We start from the raw sequence: 20,048 nt of genomic DNA on the forward strand, positions 1-20,048 counted from the left end.
TGCTGGCTCTGACAGGAGCTCATACTTGCTTTGCTATGCTTAGGCTTTTTAGGTCATCTTGGGGCAACAGTTAAGCCAAGGGATTCTGGTTAAGGTCTCTCCTTCCTAGCACCATCTGTGGCCAAGATTTGTTCTATGGTTACAGGTTTTGGATAATGAGGAAAGGCCTTAACCATCATGCCAGATTTGGACAACACACTAAGCCAAACCTTTGCTTAACTGTTACCTAAAAACCTCACGGAGGAACAATCCAGTTTTGATCTGCTCCTCAGGAACCAGCACATTCACTCTGCTATGGTTTGGCCTAGCACGATGTGCAAATGTGGCCTATGGCTAGTTATCACTTGTTCACAACAAGAATTGGAAATCATAGCTTAAAAATGTTTGCTGAGTCTTACTGTTAAGTTCAGTGCTGACCAGATTGTTCTGATTTCAGTGTCATGGCAAGTTATGATTAGCAGCAGATAGGAACAGAAAATGCACAGAGCAGAGGAGGAAGTGCACAACCCCATAACGTGTTCATGATTGTCTAGTCCATGAATTTTGCTAGTGTATAAATAGACTTTAAGGCTGTAACACAGAGTATATTCCTTGTTGCAGATTGTCTTCGGGTCGATCGTCTTGCTCATGCTTTGGCTTCCTATACGAATTATTAAATATCTGCTGCCTCATTTTCTTCCATATAATGTAATGCTCTACAGGTAATTTATTTTTGGAATATTTTCTGTCTTCCATAGTGTGTTCTGCAAATGCATATGTGCATATTTTAAACAAACCATTGGCTGTGTTTGTTCAGTAAACTTTGTTTCAGTATACCAACTATACAAGGATCTTGTTCAGACATAATGCTAAACCTTGGTTTTTCATTACATGAATGGTTCGTAGGTTTGCGAGCTTGATTTCCACTCCTCCGGCATGGACATAACCACTGTTTGTTATGTCTGAATCCGGACAAACTGTTATTAGTCTTAACTGTACTTGAACTAAACAGGCCGTAGTTTACAATCCTAGCTTGTTTTCTAAATTACCATTAGGATTAACCATAGTTTTGAATTTGGACATAATGATGAAACAGATGAAAACAGATGATAGCTTCTGATCTCCTAGTGGCCAGATCAGTGGTGGTAGAAGAGAATATGGGGAGCACAAAGCTTCTGCACATAACAGCAAACCATAGTTTAGTATTGCTTTTCAAACCAGGCAAGAATCCTTGCTATAAAACAGGTGAACGACCTTTTTTCTGTTGAGGGCATGCATTCAGATGGTGGTGGAGCCACCAAAGTGCTTTGGATTAACTAATATGGAATAAAAACCACCTTGCTTCACTTTTCGCTATGGCCACGTCAAATTAGAATTTCCAGTTCTACTCAGAAGTAAACCCTACTCGGTTTGACGGGGTTACTCTCAATAAGTATGCAGATGATTTTAAAAATACAATAGCTACTGTTTTGGAAAGCAAGTAATGCCTTTCTGACGTTAGTGTGCTACCCCACCACCTTTCCCTCCAAGTAATAAAGCCAGGGGAAACCATCAATTTATTTTTATTCAAATAAAATACTGTCCTTTACCATTTTCCTGAAACTAGTAAAGGGAAAAGACAGGGGGGAAATGAGGAAACAAACAGGAAGAAAGGAACTCTAACGGGATGGAAGAATGGGGCAACTTTGGGGGTTGCTGGGGCTGCACAAAATGGGGTTGGGGACCAACTTGAGGGAAAGGTAGGATATAAACAAACAGTGGCCCTAGGCTGCAGGTTGTTTAATGCCTTACAATGTACCAGTTTTATATGTATGTAATGGGTATTTGTTCATGACATCCCTGCTTTATTTGTTTCCCAGTGATGCTCCTGTGAGTGAACTTTCCCTAGAACTACTTTTGCTTCAGGTGGTGCTTCCAGCTCTGCTTGAACAAGGACACACAAGGCAGTGGTTGAAGGGTCTTGTACGAGCATGGACTGTTACTGCCGGGTACTTACTGTAAGTGTAAAGAACCCATAAAGCACAAATAACCCACATGTCTTTAATGTTTTTTGTTGACTAGACAATAAAAATGGAATGTTTAGATACTGCAGAATAAGTGTTTATAGCAAAAATTCAGAGATTTGTAATGACCTATATTTTAAAAAGCTAGTCTGTATAAGTCTACCAATGGAAATTGTGCAGCTTTACTACTATTTATCTGTTTGGTGGTTATGCAAGAGGGGAAATAGTTTCGTTAATTGAAAACCATAATAATTTTGTTTTTGTGTTCTCTACTCTTACCTATAATGCCTCAGTTAGCCTGGGCGCAGCTTCCAATGTGATCAGCCCAGGTATAAGAGGCTAAGCTCTTCTAGGTGTCTTGCTCTTCGGAAGTCCATTTTTGGGGGTGCTCAGTAGTGTCAATTATAAATCTCACTTCCACGGAACTTCATGACACCTTGAGGGACCTATTTTTCTCGGGCAGGGAAGGGGGAAGCAATGTAATTTTTTATATAAATATATATCAAAATTCTGCTATATGATAAAATGAGGCTTTTAGCTGGTTTCTGCAATCTGTGAGGGTAGGAATGACTGGTAATTTATGTTCATAGGATGTTTGATGTCAGAGCTTGGTGTGAAATCTAACCAACTCCTGAAGAAACTTAGCATGCACACATACAGATGAGAGGGAAAACAATCATCTGATCCTAAGATTTGCTGAATCTTAATTATTTTATGCGAATGGCCTATGGCCCAAACATTAATGAAGTACTACCACTACTAATTATTTCAAGACTTCATTCCATCGGGCTGAAGCCAAGGAAGAACAGGACTATTTCATCTTTGGCTCTTTTACTCCTTCTTTCACCATCTATCAATGGCTATTCCATCAGGCTACCAGAACAGTTTCCCTTCCTGCTGTACAGTAGATCCTTGGGTTACGTTACTCTCAAGTAACGTAAACTTTGGGTTGCGAAAGTGGCAAACCCGGAAGTATTTTTCCAGGTTTTGCTGCTTGCGCATGCGCAAAAACAGCGCTTCTGGATATGGATTCTTCGGGTGCGCATGGACCCCTGGAACGAATTAAGTTCATATCCAGAGGGTCCACTGTACCTTAAAGAACTGGTGCTTGAGTTTGTTTTCCTTCTGTCCTACCCATCGCTTTTACCTTTCGTTTCTGTATTTTTTACCTTTTATATTGTAAGCCTGAGAGCAGGAACTCTTTTGTTTTTTACTGATGTGCTAGCCGCTCTAGGCGCCTTTTTGGTAGGAGAAGAATTTAAAAATACTAATAATTAGGGCAATACACTAGTTATCCTGCCCTGCAATGCTTGGAATTAGAGATGTCACTCACATTGCTTATTTGAATCCTATTTCATGTAGGGCGTGTGGCCATCTTCATTCCAGATCTGCATTTAGGGCTGTTGTTTTTCTTTTGATGTTCCAATCAGTTAATAATGAGACGTTTGGTTCTAGAACCATGTAGCATGTTAAAAACAGTGAAAGCACAACAGTTTTCAGTGACCTTTGACAGCTATTCTGTGTCATTACAGTGGTACCTCCGGTTGCGGATGGGATCTGTTACGGAGCTCTGGTCGGATCCCAAGGTTTCAGCAACCGGAGGTGCCTATTCTGCGCACTTGCATGGCTTGATAGACTGCTACTGCGCATGTGCGTGCGGCGAAACCCGGAAATATACTTCCGGGTTTGCTGCGTGCGTATCCCGAAGGATACATAACAAGAGGGGCACGTAAGTAGAGATACCACTGTATTATCGTGCTTTTAATCATCATAACTATACATTCATTAAACACTAATAGGAACATTTATGGTAGCTAAGATGGTTCACAATTTTTTAAAAAAATGTTTTTTCAGGGATCTGCATTCTTACTTACTTGGAGACCAGGAAGAGAATGAAAACAATGCAAACCAACAGCCTAATAACCAACCTGCTCGCAATAACAATGCCATTCCAGTTGTGGGAGAAGGTCTTCATGCAGCCCACCAAGCCATACTACAACAAGGAGGACCTGTTGGCTTTCAACCTTACCGTCGGCCTTTAAAATTTCCACTCAGGGTGAGTTGTTTTAACTGTCCATTTAAAGCAGGGATGGCTAACCTGTGGCCCTCTAGATCAGAGCTTTCCAAACTGTGTGTCATGACGTGTTAGTGTGTCGGGTGCAGTGTGTAGGTGTATCTTGCGAATGCTTCCGGGGCTGGAAAGGGGTTAGTTTGACCTCCAGTTGGCAAGTAAAACGGAATTACTGTGTCACGAAATGATGCACGTCTCAAAAGTGTGTCACCAGCATGAAACGTTTGGAAAGCTCTGCTCTAGATGTTGGACTCAACAGCCATCAGTCCCAGCTCAAATGGTCGGTAGTTAGGCATGATGGGAGTTGTAGTCTAGCAACATCAGATGGTGGGGCAGGTTAGCCAACCCTGCTTTAATACAGTGATACCTCGAGTTAGGAGGACGCGGGTGGCGCTGTGGGTTAAACCACAGAGCCTAGGACTTGCTGATCAGAAGGTTGGCGGTTCGAATCCACACAATGGGGTGAGCTCCCGTTGCTCAGTCCCTGCTCCTACCAACCTAGCAGTTCGAAAGCACGTCAAAGTGCAAGTAGATAAATAGGTACCGCTCTGGCGGGAAGGTAAATGGTGTTTCTGTGCGCTGCTCTGGTTCGCCAGAAGCGGCTTAGTCATGCTGGCCACATGACCTGGAAACTGTACGCCGGCTCCCTCGGCCAATAAAGCGAGATGAGCGCCGCAACCCCAGAGTCGGTCACGACTGGACCTATTGTCAGGGGTCCCTTTACCTTTACTACCTCGAGTTACAAACGCCTTAGCTTACAAACGCTTCAGGTTACAAACTCCACTAGCCTGAAAGAGTTACCTCAGGTTGAGAACTTTGCCGCAGGACGAAAATGAAAATCGTGTGCGGCAGCAAGAGCCCCATTAGCAAAAGCACGCCTCTAGTTAAGAACAGTTTCAGGTTAAGAACGGACCTCCGGAACGAATTAAGTTCGTAATTTGAGGTACCACTGTACGTAATTTAGTTCACTGGCATCTAGTTAATTAATTCTCCATTTCTTTTCAATATCTGGAACAAGTAATTCTAAAGGCAGTATTTTTGTGAGTGTTCAGTTTCTCGTTCCCTTCGTTTGCCCATTCAGTTCTTACAGAAAGGAATGGCTTTCCAGCACTCTGGGGCTTATTGGCATCACATAAAGGAACAACGATAAAAGGGATGTGTGACTTTTATTTCAGGAAGTATATTATGGAAGCAGTCTGAAAACAAAATGTGTAATTGTAGGTATTGGTATGATCCTTCACTGTGTGGCTGTCAGACCCAGTTGTAGAGAAAGACACTTTATGTTCAGTTAGCCTTGAGGTCCGCCTCTCCAGGTTGAATGTATATGTGGAGGTCTAAAATTCTGTATCTCATGGAGAGAAAGCTAACATGATTCTCTGAATACTACATACAGTAGTTTTCGAGTAAAAAAATAAATGCTTAAGATCCGGGCATTAGGAGAACCAGAAATGTTAATTACTTAATTCAGACACAGAGCCTGTTGCTTTGTCAAAATGCTTTCAGTGACTTCTAGGCACACAGGGTATTTCACGAATATATTTTCTACTTTTGACTGCAGGCTGTCATACAATTGGAATAAAATTGCTAAATTTTAAGGTGTCTTCCAAATGTCCTTTTTATTGCTTTTTTCTTTGTAAATAGATTTTACCATTTTTCCACTTCGTTTTTGTGTTTTTCAGATATTTTTGTTAATCATTTTCATGTGTATAACACTACTGATAGCAAGTCTTATCTGCCTAACGTTACCAGGTATGTATTTGACAGTAGCAAGTTGCTGCTGCTTATTAACATGTCCTTGTTTATTTAATTTTAAATTGCTTGAATGGAAAAATAAAATAGGAAAACGTAATGCAGAAAACAGTGTATCTTCTGTTGTGTGGACTTTGAATATGCTGATCTTTTTTCATAAATCAATATCTAGACCAGTGTTATTTCAGTAAAAATGAAAGTAAATGGTCATTTTGGCATCTTTCATATTTACATTTGGCTGTTACGGTGTGTGCTTACTAAAATACCATGTTGACGCCTTAAAGCTTTTAGAAATTGCTTCAACTTGCTGACTTCATATAATATGAATATGAATTTTTATTGGGCCAGCTAGTTAATTTAAAGCTACAGTCCTAGGTATATTTACTTGGAGGTAAGTCCCATTTAACATGGGCAGATTTAACATCCAAGTAAATATATGTAAGATTGGGCTTCCTGACCACCCAGTGCCTTAAATAAGCTTGGTCAGTAATTTGAACCCAGATCTCCTGATGCAAGCACCAAATAACCACCGTCCACATGTATTTTCTAAAGAAAAATGAATTCAGGCACTATTTGTTTGGTACACATCATTTTAACAGTTATCACTGTCTTTGGGTGAACTTACAGCAGGGGGTGTTTTTGACCTGACTTCTGTTAGCTCCTGAAAAGTGGGGCAAATGCTTTGCAGATTTTAGTTGACTTGGTTTTTCTTTGTGCAAGGTGGTTAATAAATTTAATATTGGGGTTAAAACAAAATTGGATCTATTCAAATTAGTGGCTGGGATATAATCAGTTTGTGAAAACGTAATGTAACTTTTTACTTTACTTTCTTTGAACATTCAATATTACGAATTGCTTTTTAAACTGCCCTCCGTTCAAAAGCGGTTGTCATGCACCACTGGGGGCTGCAATTGAGTGCGAGTAAACTCTGAAGCTACTTTGCTTATGAGTTCTCTGGGCCCATATCATTTTATGGCTGTCTGGCAGTGTGTGTTTCTTTTAAATATTCATTAATCTTTCTGGTTTTAGTATTTGCTGGCCGTTGGCTGATGTCCTTTTGGACCGGGACCGCCAAAATCCATGAACTGTACACAGCTGCTTGTGGGCTCTATGTTTGCTGGCTTACCATTCGGGCGGTGACAGTGCTTGTTGCTTGGATGCCACAGGGCCGCCAAGTGATTTTTCAGAAAGTTAAGGAATGGTCCCTCATGGTAAGTCATCTGAAAAAATGCATTTTTTTTAAGTTTCGGGAAGCACTTAATTGATGTGGAGGGAGTGTTTGTCTAACTATTCAAGAAGCAACGGTGACAAATATGTTTCCTCCACTATGGGCCTTCTCTAGAAAGGGGAAATCAAAGAAATAATTATTTGTAGCATTTCCCCCTCCCCCCGAACTGCCATAGACTTCATGGCCTTCAGTTATTCACCAGATCTGGGCAACCAAGGCTGGAGGGTAATGAATGACCAGAGCCACTCTTTAATTTCTTGAAGGAGAGAGCCTAGGTCTCTCAAACCTGCCTTTGAACTCTTGTCCTCTGAGCATAAGCTAGAGTGGAGAATTTGGCAAAGAGTATTAGTGCTGAATTTGGCAAAGAGTATTAGTGCTGAACCTCACTCAGCACACGGTAGCACAAACGTCCTTACTTTGCCTTCACTTTGGGGAAGAGTTGTAGCATTGACAACTGACCCCGGGTATGAACCCTAGTGAGCTCTCGTTCATATGTGCCAGCTGAAGGAAAGTAGACTTCCTTTCCTTCATTACTCTCTTCGCTTTCTCTGATATATTTTGTCAGAGGCAGCTGCCTTAGAAATTACTGCTCCAGAGGGGACCCACTAAATCTTTTCTAAATCTGGTTCTGCATATTTGTTTCTCTTTGCACTCCGTTTTATTGTGATGTTGTGTAAGTACAGCTACAAGGTTTTGAAGTGTCACTAAATTAAGTTTTCTCTCTCTTTTTTTACTTTTTAGATAATGAAGACATTAATAGTTGCTATATTGCTGGCAGGTGTAGTTCCACTTTTGCTTGGACTTTTGTTTGAGCTGGTTATTGTTGCTCCTTTGAGAGTTCCCCTGGACCAGACACCGCTATTCTACCCATGGCAGGTTAGCTCTGTACTTTTTGTTTTGAGTGCTGTTGTAGAAGTTAGGCTTCTCAGCTCCGCCAGGGAAAAAGGCGGGGAATGAATGAATGAATAAAACTTCAGTAGTTCCAAATGTTGTCTTTTGCAGGAAATTAAACTAATGAATGTGGCCTTAGAACTGGCTGGGGAAACTGGATGGGCGGGCTATAAATAAATTATTATTATTATTACTACTACTACTACTACTACTACTGTGAGCTTCATTGTAACTGAAAGCAAACTGAAAGTGAACATAGGGCTATTTTTATATATTCCCTGCCTTTTCACAAAAAATTAATCAAGGTGATTTACATAAAATCAGTACAATACAAATAAGATAAAAAATCAAGCGACATTCACAACTTAACTCTTAAGTATGTGCGATGAAAATAACACACATTCATTTCATATATGTCCCTGCATCTATTTTCCTCTCCTTCCTTTGTACTAGCAAATTCCCTACATTAGCAAATTATAGGCAACAATTTGGGCTGCCTACAGACAGCCACCCAATCTTAAACAACTCCTAACCCACAATAATACTACAACCAGACTTAACACAGACACTGGCACCAGAGCCTGCAATAAACCCAGATGCCAACTTTGCTGCCACATACACCCGGACAACACCATTACTGGCCCCAACAACATCACACATACCATCTCGGGACTATTTAATTGCTCATCGTCTAACATTGTGTATGCCATCAAATGCCAACAGTGTCCTTCAGCTCTCTATATCGGACAAACAGGCCAAACCTTACGCCAAAGAATAAACGGACATAAATCTGACATCAAGAATCACAAAACAGAGAAACCAGTAGGAGAACACTTCAATCTCCCAGGACATTCTATACAAGATCTCAAAGTAGCTGTTTTACTACAAAGGAATTTCAGAAATAGACTGGAAAGAGAAGCTGCTGAATTACAACTCATTACCAAACTTAAAACCATGGAAAGACCTGGGCTGAACAAAGACATTGGATTCTTATCTCACTATACATGACTAAACCATTTTTCACCTTCTCACCCCTTGCCTTTTCCTGTAAGACCTATTACAGTCGTTAAGAGTCGTCAACAGGCTCTCTCAGCTATCTGCCTATCTCCCATTCCCACCACCCTTCTGAGTAACACCCCTCCCCACCTTCTCACTTTATAGAAGGATCTGGCAACTTCTGTTTCAGTCTATCTGAAGAAGTGTGCATGCACACGAAAGCTCATACCAAGAACTAACTTAGTTGGTCTTTAAGGTGCTACTGGAAGGAATTTTTTTAATTTGGGGTGTGTATGTGAGAGCCTGCCCACTTTTACTCTACAATCACTGTGCATATTGACGATGGTATAGAAATTATCATTGTTTTCGTTTTGACTTAGGACTGGGCTCTTGGTGTTCTGCATGCCAAAATCATTGCTGCCATAACTCTGATGGGCCCTCAGTGGTGGCTGAAAACTGTTATTGAACAGGTAAGAACTGCTTCTTTGGTGCAAGGGAGGCAAACAAAACATACAGACCATTAAATTGCCCATACTAGGGAACCTGTGGCCTTTCAGAACTTGTTGGTCTGCAACTTGAACTGTCCCTGACATTTTGGCTATGTTGGCTGTGGCTGATGGGAGTTGGAGACTAATAGTATCTGGAGGCCTCTAGGTCCCTTATCCCTGGTTTATTCTCTTTTCTTCTTCCTTAGCTACCTCTAAAACTTAGCATCTGTCCTCTCGCTTGGGAGACTTTGGCTTGATACCTATAAAGTATTACTGAATTTTCAGTTTGGAATTGTGTTTTCCTGACCAAGAAGCTACAAAATAGCTCTCATTTCTCCCCACTCCCCAAAAGCATAACCTTACAATGGGTTATCACTCAGAGGAGAATGTGACAAAAGTTGACAAAGGTTTTGCACAGAAGGGATGTCACTAGTGTTAAGGGAAAAAGCAGGGAGAAAATGTAAGTAAATTTTACAGGGCTACTTTTGGTTAGGTTTTTTCAAAGCAAATATAGCAAACAAATTAAATGTTAAACAAATTGCAACAAATAACACTATAGAAACCTTTCTTATTATATAAGGCACACTTTTATCAAATCTTTCCCCCCCAAAGGATGCTTCTTATTGATTCCATGAGTTGAACATGCCTTGTCTCTATACCTTCTAAGTTTTATTTCTGCTTTTACTGTTACCTTGTTCAGATGATCATATCCTGGCTCAATAAGATGCTTTGTTCCTCAGTATAACCTAGCAAACAACTGAGGAAGTCTTAAGTTACCTATAATTTCCGTTTTGTCTGAACTGGGAAACTTTGACAAACAATTTTGGAATAAGCTAGAAGCTCACTTGAAACCATGACTTCATATTCTGCCTTGCTGCCGTCATTAGCCACAGTTTCCTTCTTCAGATATAACAGGAAACTAAATATCTGTAGATTTCCTGGTTTGGTTATGGGAAGGTTTATTCACCTCTGTTAAGCCATTATCATCTGAATATGGCAGATGTGAAAAAGATCACCCTTATTATAGCATCTTCAAAATATAGTACCCTTGGTTGTATCATTTTAAAAACTGAAATGCCAATATGGGTTAAATCCAACTGTATTGTAATTTTACAATGGTTTTCTAATGGCCACATGGTATAAGCCATAACCAAACCTTGCACACACAGTACAAAACATACTTTCCTTTTTTTTTTACATATGCACTATAATGGAGCCATCTACAGTACCAAGAAGCACGTATTATAGACTCAAAACAACTTGAAATTATTAAAGTGTATTTATTTTATTTGAACAATTTATATACTACTTAACTACAGTCATCTCTGAATGGTGTGCAATGCAGAAGGGTAAAAGTCAGTTAAAACTATAAAATAAGACTTCAATTAAAATCCCTGCTGGAATAAAAAAAGACGTCTTCAGTTGGTGTTGGATGATCAATAGGAAGAGGAGCTGTCTGACGTCAACTGGGAGTTCCACAGAATTGGGCCCATAATACAGAATGCATAGCTCCTTGGAGACACATGCCTGTTTCCTTGTACATCCCCCCCCCCCATTTATATAAACAAATGAGGCAGCAGCTAACACATACTCTGTTCCCAGGTGTCCCCCCTCCCCCAATTTTGGGTTTCTATCTGTGTTGAGCTTTTCGTTTAATTACAGTATATTTTTATTTCTATATATTGGGAGAAAAAATGATCTTGATTATTAGGACATAAATAATGGGTTGTGTCCAGCCAGGTTGTCCCATTTGCACAGAGGTTTCTGCCTGTGCAACAAAACCTCTCCTTCCCAAATCTGCTTTAGTTGATTTATATACTAAAACACCTGTTTAGTGATACAGTCATACCTTGGGATGAATACGCTTCAGCTTAAATATTTTTGGGTTGCGCTCCGCGGCGACCCGGATGTAACGGAGCACGTTACTTCCGGGTTTCGCCGCTCGCACATGCACAGACGCTCAAAATGATGTCACGTGCATGCGTGGAAGCGGCGAATCGTGAGCCACGCAGGTGCGTCTTACGTTCGCTTCAGGATGCGAACGGGGCTCCGGAACGGATCCCATTCGCATCCAGAGGTACCACTTGTACGTGGAAACTCACCTGTGGTTTAGCTCTATGTGGATGAGATACAGTGTGCCGAAGCAAAGTGTCTGCAAACAATAGCTTTGCTTTTAAAGAATGAAGAATGCTGAGTCCTATGAACCAGGGATACAGTTCCTGGCTTGCAGCAAACTGTATTAAGTTTCAAAACAAGTTAACTTCAACTCCTGGGTTATGAAACTGGCTTCATAAACTAATAGAGTTTGTTGTAAGCCAGGATTCCTGGTTTGTAGGAGGCAGCAAGCCAACCTTAATTTGTAAGTGAAACTACTTTCTGCAGAACTGCTCCTGGCTGTGCATGGAGGGGGAGATATGCAGGCGCAGTAATTTGTTTGGGCTTGCTTCAGCCTGCAGCTCATCTAGATAGCACTAAACCATCGTTTACATGCTAATGCTGATATTAAAATATTAACTGCCACATTTAATGCTAATATTTCAATGCTATAATGCTGTCATTCCTTCTTAATCATAAATATGGAGATTTTTGTATGTAATACGTTTAATGGCAGGGGCCGGGCAGCCGTCCTTCATGCATCTTGACTGTGGTCTTATTTTTTCAGGTTTATGCAAATGGAATTAGGAATATTGACTTACACTTTATAATACGGAAGCTTGCAGCGCCTGTTATCTCAGTTCTGTTGCTTTCTCTTTGTGTACCTTACATCATAGCTTCTGGTATTGTACCTTTACTAGGTAAGTGCAGATGGGCATACAGATTTCATTGTGTGGGTCCCAGCTTAACATACGAATCGGGGAAAATCTTTTGTTAGAATGTCAAATGAGTGTTCTGTCAAGCATGTCCATTAGGTAGCTGTACTTCATGTACCACATTTTGCATCTTGCCCAAAGGTTCAAGAAGTATTTCGTTTCTTAGCTTCAGTGAAAACTATCATGTTACATCATTTGGAGAGTTACATAGTTTTGGCCCACACATAGATCCTGAAGCTGTTTATCAGCTGGTAGGCTTTAGCTGAAATTTAGAGATTACCAGCTTTTGTTTTCAAAGAAATGTACTTCTAGGTCATTAAAAATGAAATAGAAATATGTGTTAAATTTGAAGGTGGTGGCTAAAATAGCACCCTAAAAAGAATCATTTCAGGTAAACAGAAATAGCCTATTAAATATATGAATATTTATACAGAAGAAACAGTACAAAATACAGTGGTACCTCGCAAGACGAATGCCTCGCAAGACAAAAAACTCGCTAGACGAAAGGGTTTTTTGTTTTTTGAGCTGCTTCGCAAGACGATTTTCCCTATGGGCTTGCTTCGCAAGACGGAAACGTCTTGCAAGTTTGTTTCCGTTTTCTTAACACCGTTAATACAGTTGCGACTTGACTTCGAGGAGCAACTCATAGAACGCGGTGTGGTAGCCTTTTTTGAGGTTTTTAAAGACTTTGGTGATTTTTGAAGCTTTTCCAAAACTTTCCCGACACCGTGCTTCGCAAGACGAAAAAAATTGCAAGACGACAAAAGTCGCGGCACGAATTAATTTCGTCTTGCGAGGCACCACTGTACATAAACAACATTCAGATGGGGAGTAGGGCTACAACCACGAAATAGCTAGTATTTTAGAGTCCAGGGACAATGCAATATTGGGCAGCCCTACTCAGAAGAAAGACCGAATGAGTGGGATTCACCAAACCAGCATCGTTGGTGGAAACTCTGCACAAGGGCTTCCGCTTGTGCAACTGGGCTCCTTCCCCCCTCACCCTGTGCATTTCTGAAATTGGCTTGGGGTGGTGGTGTCAGGAGAACCCCTGAACCACACATGGGGGGAGGAGACGGGAGATTGTTCCATCTGGCAAGCTGAAATGCTTGTGCAGATGGAAGAATTGGAAGAGTGTGATGTTGAATTCCACCCATTGTCATTTGTCACCTTGGAAGTACCGTATTTTTCCATCTATAAGATGCCCCCATGTATAAGACGACCCCCAATTTTAAACTTAAAAAAATTGGGGGGAAACAGAGTCTTATACACCAAAAAATACGGTATATCTAGGACATAATGAGCTTAAAGGTAAAGGGACCCCTGGCCATTAGGTCCAGTCGTGGCCGACTCTGGGGTTGCGGCGCTCATCTCGCTTTATTGGCTGAGGGAGCTGGCATACAGCTTCTGGGTCATGTGGCCAGCATGACTAAGCCAATTCTGGTGAACCAGAGCAGCGCATGGAAACACCTTTTACCTTCCCGCCGGAGCGGTACCTATTTAACTACTTGCACTTTGAGTGGGACTGAACAACGGGAGCTCACCCCATTGCAGGGATTCGAACCGCCGACCTTCTGATTGGCAAGTCCTAGGCTCTATGGTTTAACCCACAGCACCACCCGCATCCCATGCATAATGAGCTTACAATCACTCAAATAAAAACATGGCTGCAGCATTCAAGATTGAATTATTGATTCAGAATTATTTGTATTACGAATTCTCCATTTCAGAGCTATTCAGGTTAATCATACAACTAAATTACAAATACTAGTTGGAAGACTTTACAGTGTTTACAGTGTGGCTGTAGTCAGTGGCTTCTCCTTGTAGATAAGCAATGTGTCCTTCCCCAGAAAACACTGCATTACTTATTTTGTTCTGTAGGTGGCAGTAGCTTGCTAGAGGGTAGTGGAGAATGGCTTATTGAGCAACAACAAATGTGTTCATGTTCTGAGCTTCCATTATAAAATATGGTTGTCCCTACCGAGGGAGAATATGTGGGGCGTGTGACAGTGTAGTAAACCAAACATGCAACTGGATATTAAACAGGCCATAACTTTATTAGCTCCAGCTTCTATGAATTCGGCTTTGCAAAGACAGAAATGTTCTGATACTCTGGAAGCCTGTTTGCTGACAAAAATCCGAATACCAGTAAGCAGAAGAGGTTTCAGGAAAAATTCTTCTCTTTTCGCATAAACCAGCAGCCACTGAGTACCCATAGCAAAGAGACAAGCCTTGCAGCATAATGCAGTATCACTTGGTGAGATGAAAGGCAAGAATCAAGAGGTTGATATTGGTAGAGTTTTGCTTGTTGCTTGCTCCAGTTCCAATATTTGAAATGTAAAGCCTTTATTTTAACCTTTAGCTCATTTGCTCTTGTTAACTTTTTTGCAGGTGTCACTCCTGAAATGCAAAACCTAGTGCAACGTCGAATTTATCCTTTTCTGCTCATGGTGGTGGTTTTGATGGGGATCTTATCTTTCCAGGTCCGTCAGTTCAAGCGCCTTTACGAACACATTAAAAATGACAAGTGAGTACCTACATTAGTAAAGGTCATCAGTTCTGGGGCAGTAATACTAGTATGCTAAAGTTTTAGGAAGCTAGAAGTGATGGATAGATTATGGAGCATTATGAAAGTGTTATTTTAAACCTTTTCTGAAGCATCTGGGATGAACAGTGAGGTGACAGACTACTGGATCAGATTTACTGAGTCAAAATAGAGATGATAATGTCACTGCCGCTGGAAACACTGAAAGCTTTTCTTCAAAACCAGAAATTCTGTGAAGTGATTCGTGTTGGTATGCCATGGCCTGCCCAATTGGAATTTGCAAAGGGGATCAAGCAGGTGTTCAAAATAAAAATATTCGTAACTTTCTGTACTTTGAATATCCATTCCTTTTATATAAGAAGCTTTAAAAATGTATTCTATATACTTGCTATTGGGATCTTAATGACTGCAAGCAAATTTTCCATCAGCAAAGTATTTTAAATAAAATACTTCCCCATTTACTCTGCCCACTATTTTTTTTGAACGGCATGTGATGACCAAACATAATGGTGTGTTTGCTTGCTTTTTAAATCATAGGTACCTTGTTGGGCAGCGACTTGTGAATTACGAAAGGAAAACTGGAAAACAAGGGACACCAGCCCCACCCCCTCAGTCTTCACAAGAATAGAAACGCTCACATGGAATTACTTGATCTTCCCTTGCCTTTGTGTCCTTTTTCATTGACTGGTCTTCATTCTTTGGGTGTCTTTCCCAACAATCCTCTCAACTGGGTTTTTATCTTTTAATTTTGGCTTACTTTTTTCATGGCGTTCAGAAAGCAGTCAAGGCTGTGCACCTTTTACCTGCAACTTCTGAAGTTATCAGCGCTGAGATCTGTAAATGTGTAAATAGCAATACCCTAATATCCTGAATTAAAAATGAATGTTCATTGTACATCTTTAAAAGAATATTAATTTATTAAATCTAGTTGCCACTTTGTTTTGGACTGCTGTTCTGTTGACATATGTGCCACAAAGCAATACTGCAAGAGGCAAGACACTTTTTTTTTTTTTAAAGAAAACAGTTGCATTTTTATGGTGGCTCTGGCCATTTCCCAAATGTAATTTTTGCAAAGCTGGGGGCTCATCAATATAAAAACAAAATGACCATTACAGTCAGCAGTGAAGTGGCTGTGGCAAGAACACATAAGCTTCATTTTTTTATCATTTTATATAACATCAAAGCTGATGTAAATTTTCTATTGCCTGATTATCTTTTTCCATGTGTAAGTTTATAAGATTGTACAGTAACTGGTGAATCAAGATGAATTTTTCTCCTTCAAGCAGTTTTGGCATTGCTTGTTTGGCTGGAAGGCATTAATTCCTTGGCACTGAAAGACAGAATTTTAATGAATTTCTAAGCACTTAAATCAAAGTTCATTAGAGCTAAGTGGCAGGAATACTTAAATCTGCTAATTGAGAGGTTTGTGGAAGAATGCATTTCCAATGCATAAGCCAATATTTCCTTTTTACATCTTTGAAGCTATACAGTTTAAATGCTTACAAGGATTTATTTAAGGATTTATTTACTCTCTAGAGAATAGTGCAGAAGGTTATCTGACACGTTTATTCAAGAGCACAGAGAACTTAAAGGCTGGAACATGTTACGAAAGACCCTCCTTTTTTCTTGAGTGGCCTGAAACCTCCTTACAACCAAAGTTGCAATTTGTACTATGGACTTTATACCATATCATATTAAAAATGAACATCTGTAATTCTAGAAATGGTTAGCATTAATTTTGCATGGCAGTAATGCTAGAGGTTTTGGGGGGAAATTTGTAGAGTCTATGGGAGAAAACCTTTATAGTATTAACAACAGCAGAAAGAGAACCAAAAATAAAATAAAGAGCTGATCTTTACAATGATAGCGCTAAGGAAGAGGCCCCCCCAAATCAAGTTCACCAATTCTCATATTTTTATACGTGTACTTATTTTCTGCAGGTAGATATGCATTTTTAATGTAAATAGTTCTGAGACAGACAAATGGAACTATGCCGAAGCTTTAAGTACAGTTCAGTTGTGTGCTTAAAACACACAACATCCTATTCAAAAACAGTGAGAAATTGATTTAGGTTTATTGTATTGAGAAACATTAATGCTATGCAGTTGTGTGGCCACTCGGGACTGTGTCCTTGAACATCATGTATATTTAATTATGTGTATTGAATAGATTACCAAGGAATTTGTCTACTGTCTTCAGGATATGTCTCTGTGCTTGAAAGAAAAAGCAGAAATATGTCAAGAGCTGTTCTGGTTCCATGTTTGGGGGGCAGAGGCGGTGGTTAAGATTTCTGACAATCTACGCTCATGCCCAGTAGAATAGTAGAATTGTGTAATAGAAGTGGAACTGGACTATCCAACTGGACTATCTAACAAGAGGTCCATCTTTGGTATTTTGCAGCATTACCTCATTTTAGACATTCTGGGCTATAAAATGTGTTGATACACTTGAGGTTTATTTCTAAATAAATATTTCACAAAATTCCAAATAAAAAGAGCATAGTAATGAGAGATGGCCAAAAACACTTCTAATTCACTGTACAAAGATCTTAATTTTGAGTCTTTTGTGCCTGATCCTCTGGGACATGCAAATATTACACATTTCAATATTTATAATGGTGTACTTTTCTGTACAGGAGCATACTTTACCCCCAAATACTGCATTTTCTGGTAATATATGTGTTTGGTTGCACAATTATCTGTCATTGATGGTCTTTGTTTTTGTTTTTAATATCCAAGCAGTCTTACCACTGGGATATTGCCAGCGATGCTGTGCTTTTCCCTGTAGCATTTTGCAGAAATGCAGTATCTTGTAATTTTTGTTTTTATCCCGGACAACCTGATCTGCAAAGATTATTAAAGTTTATTAAGAAAAAGCCTTGACACTTGCTATCTTATTGCAGCACAAAGCAGGGCTGTGTGTATTCTGTTCTAAAGGGAGTGGAGTGGGTAGAACCAAAGGCTGCCAGCATGAAACTGGATTCTGTTTACTTGTATCAATTACACAAATTAAGTGCACTTACTCCAAGTTTATTTATTGTTCTTCTATTAGTACAGTCATACCTCGGGTTCAAAGTGCTTCAGGTTGAGAGCTTTCGGGTTGTAACGGAGTGCGTTACTTCCGGGTTTCGCCGCTCACGCATGCGTGGAAGCGGCAAAATGCGACCCGCGCACCATCATGTCTTACAATCTATTCAGGATGCGAACGGGGCTCCTGAATGGATTCCGTTCGCATCCTGAGGTGCCACTGTAATGGGAAAGGAAGTACGTGGTGTTCTTCATACTTGCGATCCATATCTCACCACCCATTTCCTATATGTTTCGCTGTTGCCTCCAAGGACTAGAAACATACTTTAAAATGAAAAAGAAGAAAAGCCCAAGTTTGCAAGCCCAAGAATACTTGCCAAAGGAAGGCGATATTTGTAGGCTTTTTTATATAACCATAAACAGTGGCATGGGACTGACATCTTATCAATAAATCAAAATATAAGGTAATACTGTAGGAACAAAACAGTGTTCAGATTAAGCTGTTCAGCTATATATATATATATTCCAAGTGCTGGTAGGATGGTAACTTTCTGTGGTGCCATGAGAACATTATTACTCAGTACCTGGTGCATGGAGTGTCTGAGCGAGTTTCCAGTCTTCAAGGCTCTAGAGATTAGTTTTGAGACACGGTGCATAGTTTTGAGACACACACTGCATTCTGACTGAATCCAGGTCTCTTCTGTGCAAGTAGCCGTCCCCATTAGTTTCAGTGGAGACACCTGCCTATGTTTCCCTTTCTCTGCTTGGAGTTTTTCCATTCTTTGAAGCAAGAGATCCTTGTGAATGGATGAGTTTCGTGAGCACCTCAGAGAATTCCATACCTAAAAGCGACAGCTGAAAGGCAAACCAGGATTTACGAGGGGCGGAAATTTATGTGCCCTGTCATGGGCTTGCTCCAGTAATCTCTCCTTAGCCACCCAACTCTGGCACCGTTTTGGGATCTTTAAAAGTGTGCATCTCGTTACAAGTCTCTGCTGTGAACACCATTAATGTGAAGATTACACACATCAAAGTGCAATGTTCAGGTCCAATAATAATTGGGATAATGATTATTCTGCCTTGCAGGAGGTTGAACTAGAATAGATGCTCCTCAGAGTCCCTTCCAACTCAACAGGTTTTCTATGATCCTAAAATATGCTTTATTTACTTTTTAAAACAAAAAACTGGCCCTTCTTAAAGATCAAAGCAGTATTGACCCTCGTACCTACGGGACCGCCTCGCCTGGTATGCCCCACGGAGAGCCTCAAGGTCCATAAATAACAACACCCTAGTGGTCCCAGGTCCTAAGGAAGTTAGATTGGCTTCAACCAGAGGCAGGGCCTTTTCAGCACTGGCCCCAACTTGGTGGAACGCTCTGTCTCATGAGACCAGGGCCCTGCAGGATCTGATTTCTTTCCGCAGGGCCTGTAAGACAGAGTTGTTCCGCCTGGCCTTTGGATTGGAGCCAATTTGATTCCCTCCCTCCCTCTCTTTCTTTTTTCTTTTCCTTCTCCTGCAATGAGGCTTCATTTTAATATTTTAATGTTCCATTATTTTAATGTTGTATTTTATTTTTGTTTTTAAGTTGTAATCACTCATCTTGTTTTTATTATTGCTTGTAAGCCGTTCTGAGCCCGGCCTTGGCTGGGGAGGGCGGGGTATAAATAAAAAATTATTATTATTATTATTATTATTATTATTATTATTATTATTATTAAAAACGTGAACAATTGCTTGAATCTCTGTCTTGCTTCCAAAGAATGGGGAGAGCGCTGATTGATGCTTTTGAAATAGCCATAATGCACCCCATTTTTTTAAAAAAGCCATGTACTGTATATGAGAATATATGATATAGTACATTATTTATAAATATATAAAATATGCTATATTTAATATACATGTATTTATATTATGTGTTATTTATACCCCGCCTTTTTTCTCTGACAAGACTCGAGGCGGCTTCTATGAACACAATCCCCCAAAACAGGACCCACCTTGGTAGTTGGGCGACCTAAACGCACCTTCCCTTCCCTTCCTACTGCGCCTGCGTCCCCGACGTCCCTGCCCACAGAACGTCGAATCAACGCAGAGACTGCAGTTCCGGCCCGAAGCTCGAAGGCCTTTTCTATCCCAGCTCCCACAGCGAAGCACCTGAGGGGTTTCCACCATAGAGTTTCCCCCCCTTCTCCCCCGCTCCTTTCGCGTCCTCGCGGAACGCGTCTTTTCAAGTGTCGCTCTAGGCGTTCCGCCGAACATCCATCC

General features: G+C 40.5%; 1 protein-coding gene and 1 long non-coding RNA gene across 2 annotated transcripts in view; one reads left to right on the top strand and one right to left on the bottom strand.

Moving 5' to 3' along the window:
* Positions 1-15,766, top strand: part of MARCHF6 (membrane associated ring-CH-type finger 6) — a 45,068-nt gene extending 29,302 nt beyond the window's left edge. Inside the window, exons 17-26 of the mRNA XM_082234275.1 lie at positions 601-701; positions 1,839-1,976; positions 3,837-4,038; positions 5,733-5,802; positions 6,832-7,013; positions 7,772-7,906; positions 9,298-9,387; positions 12,068-12,200; positions 14,607-14,742; positions 15,298-15,766. Coding sequence (XP_082090401.1) covers positions 601-701; positions 1,839-1,976; positions 3,837-4,038; positions 5,733-5,802; positions 6,832-7,013; positions 7,772-7,906; positions 9,298-9,387; positions 12,068-12,200; positions 14,607-14,742; positions 15,298-15,388 — 1,278 coding nt within the window. The 3' untranslated portion in view covers positions 15,389-15,766. The remainder of the gene's footprint in view (positions 1-600; positions 702-1,838; positions 1,977-3,836; positions 4,039-5,732; positions 5,803-6,831; positions 7,014-7,771; positions 7,907-9,297; positions 9,388-12,067; positions 12,201-14,606; positions 14,743-15,297) is intronic.
* Positions 15,767-15,905: 139 nt separating this feature from the next.
* Positions 15,906-19,931, bottom strand: LOC309538834. The gene is made up of 3 exons (XR_014222364.1): positions 19,781-19,931; positions 18,371-18,641; positions 15,906-16,090 (listed from the first exon to the last, which is right to left on the bottom strand). It is a non-coding gene; the product is annotated as an uncharacterized lncRNA (long non-coding RNA).
* Positions 19,932-20,048: the final 117 nt, after the last annotated feature.

The sequence above is a fragment of the Podarcis vaucheri genome (assembly GCF_965113315.1).
Source record: "Podarcis vaucheri genome assembly, chromosome: 8".
Lineage (NCBI taxonomy): Eukaryota > Metazoa > Chordata > Lepidosauria > Squamata > Lacertidae > Podarcis > Podarcis vaucheri.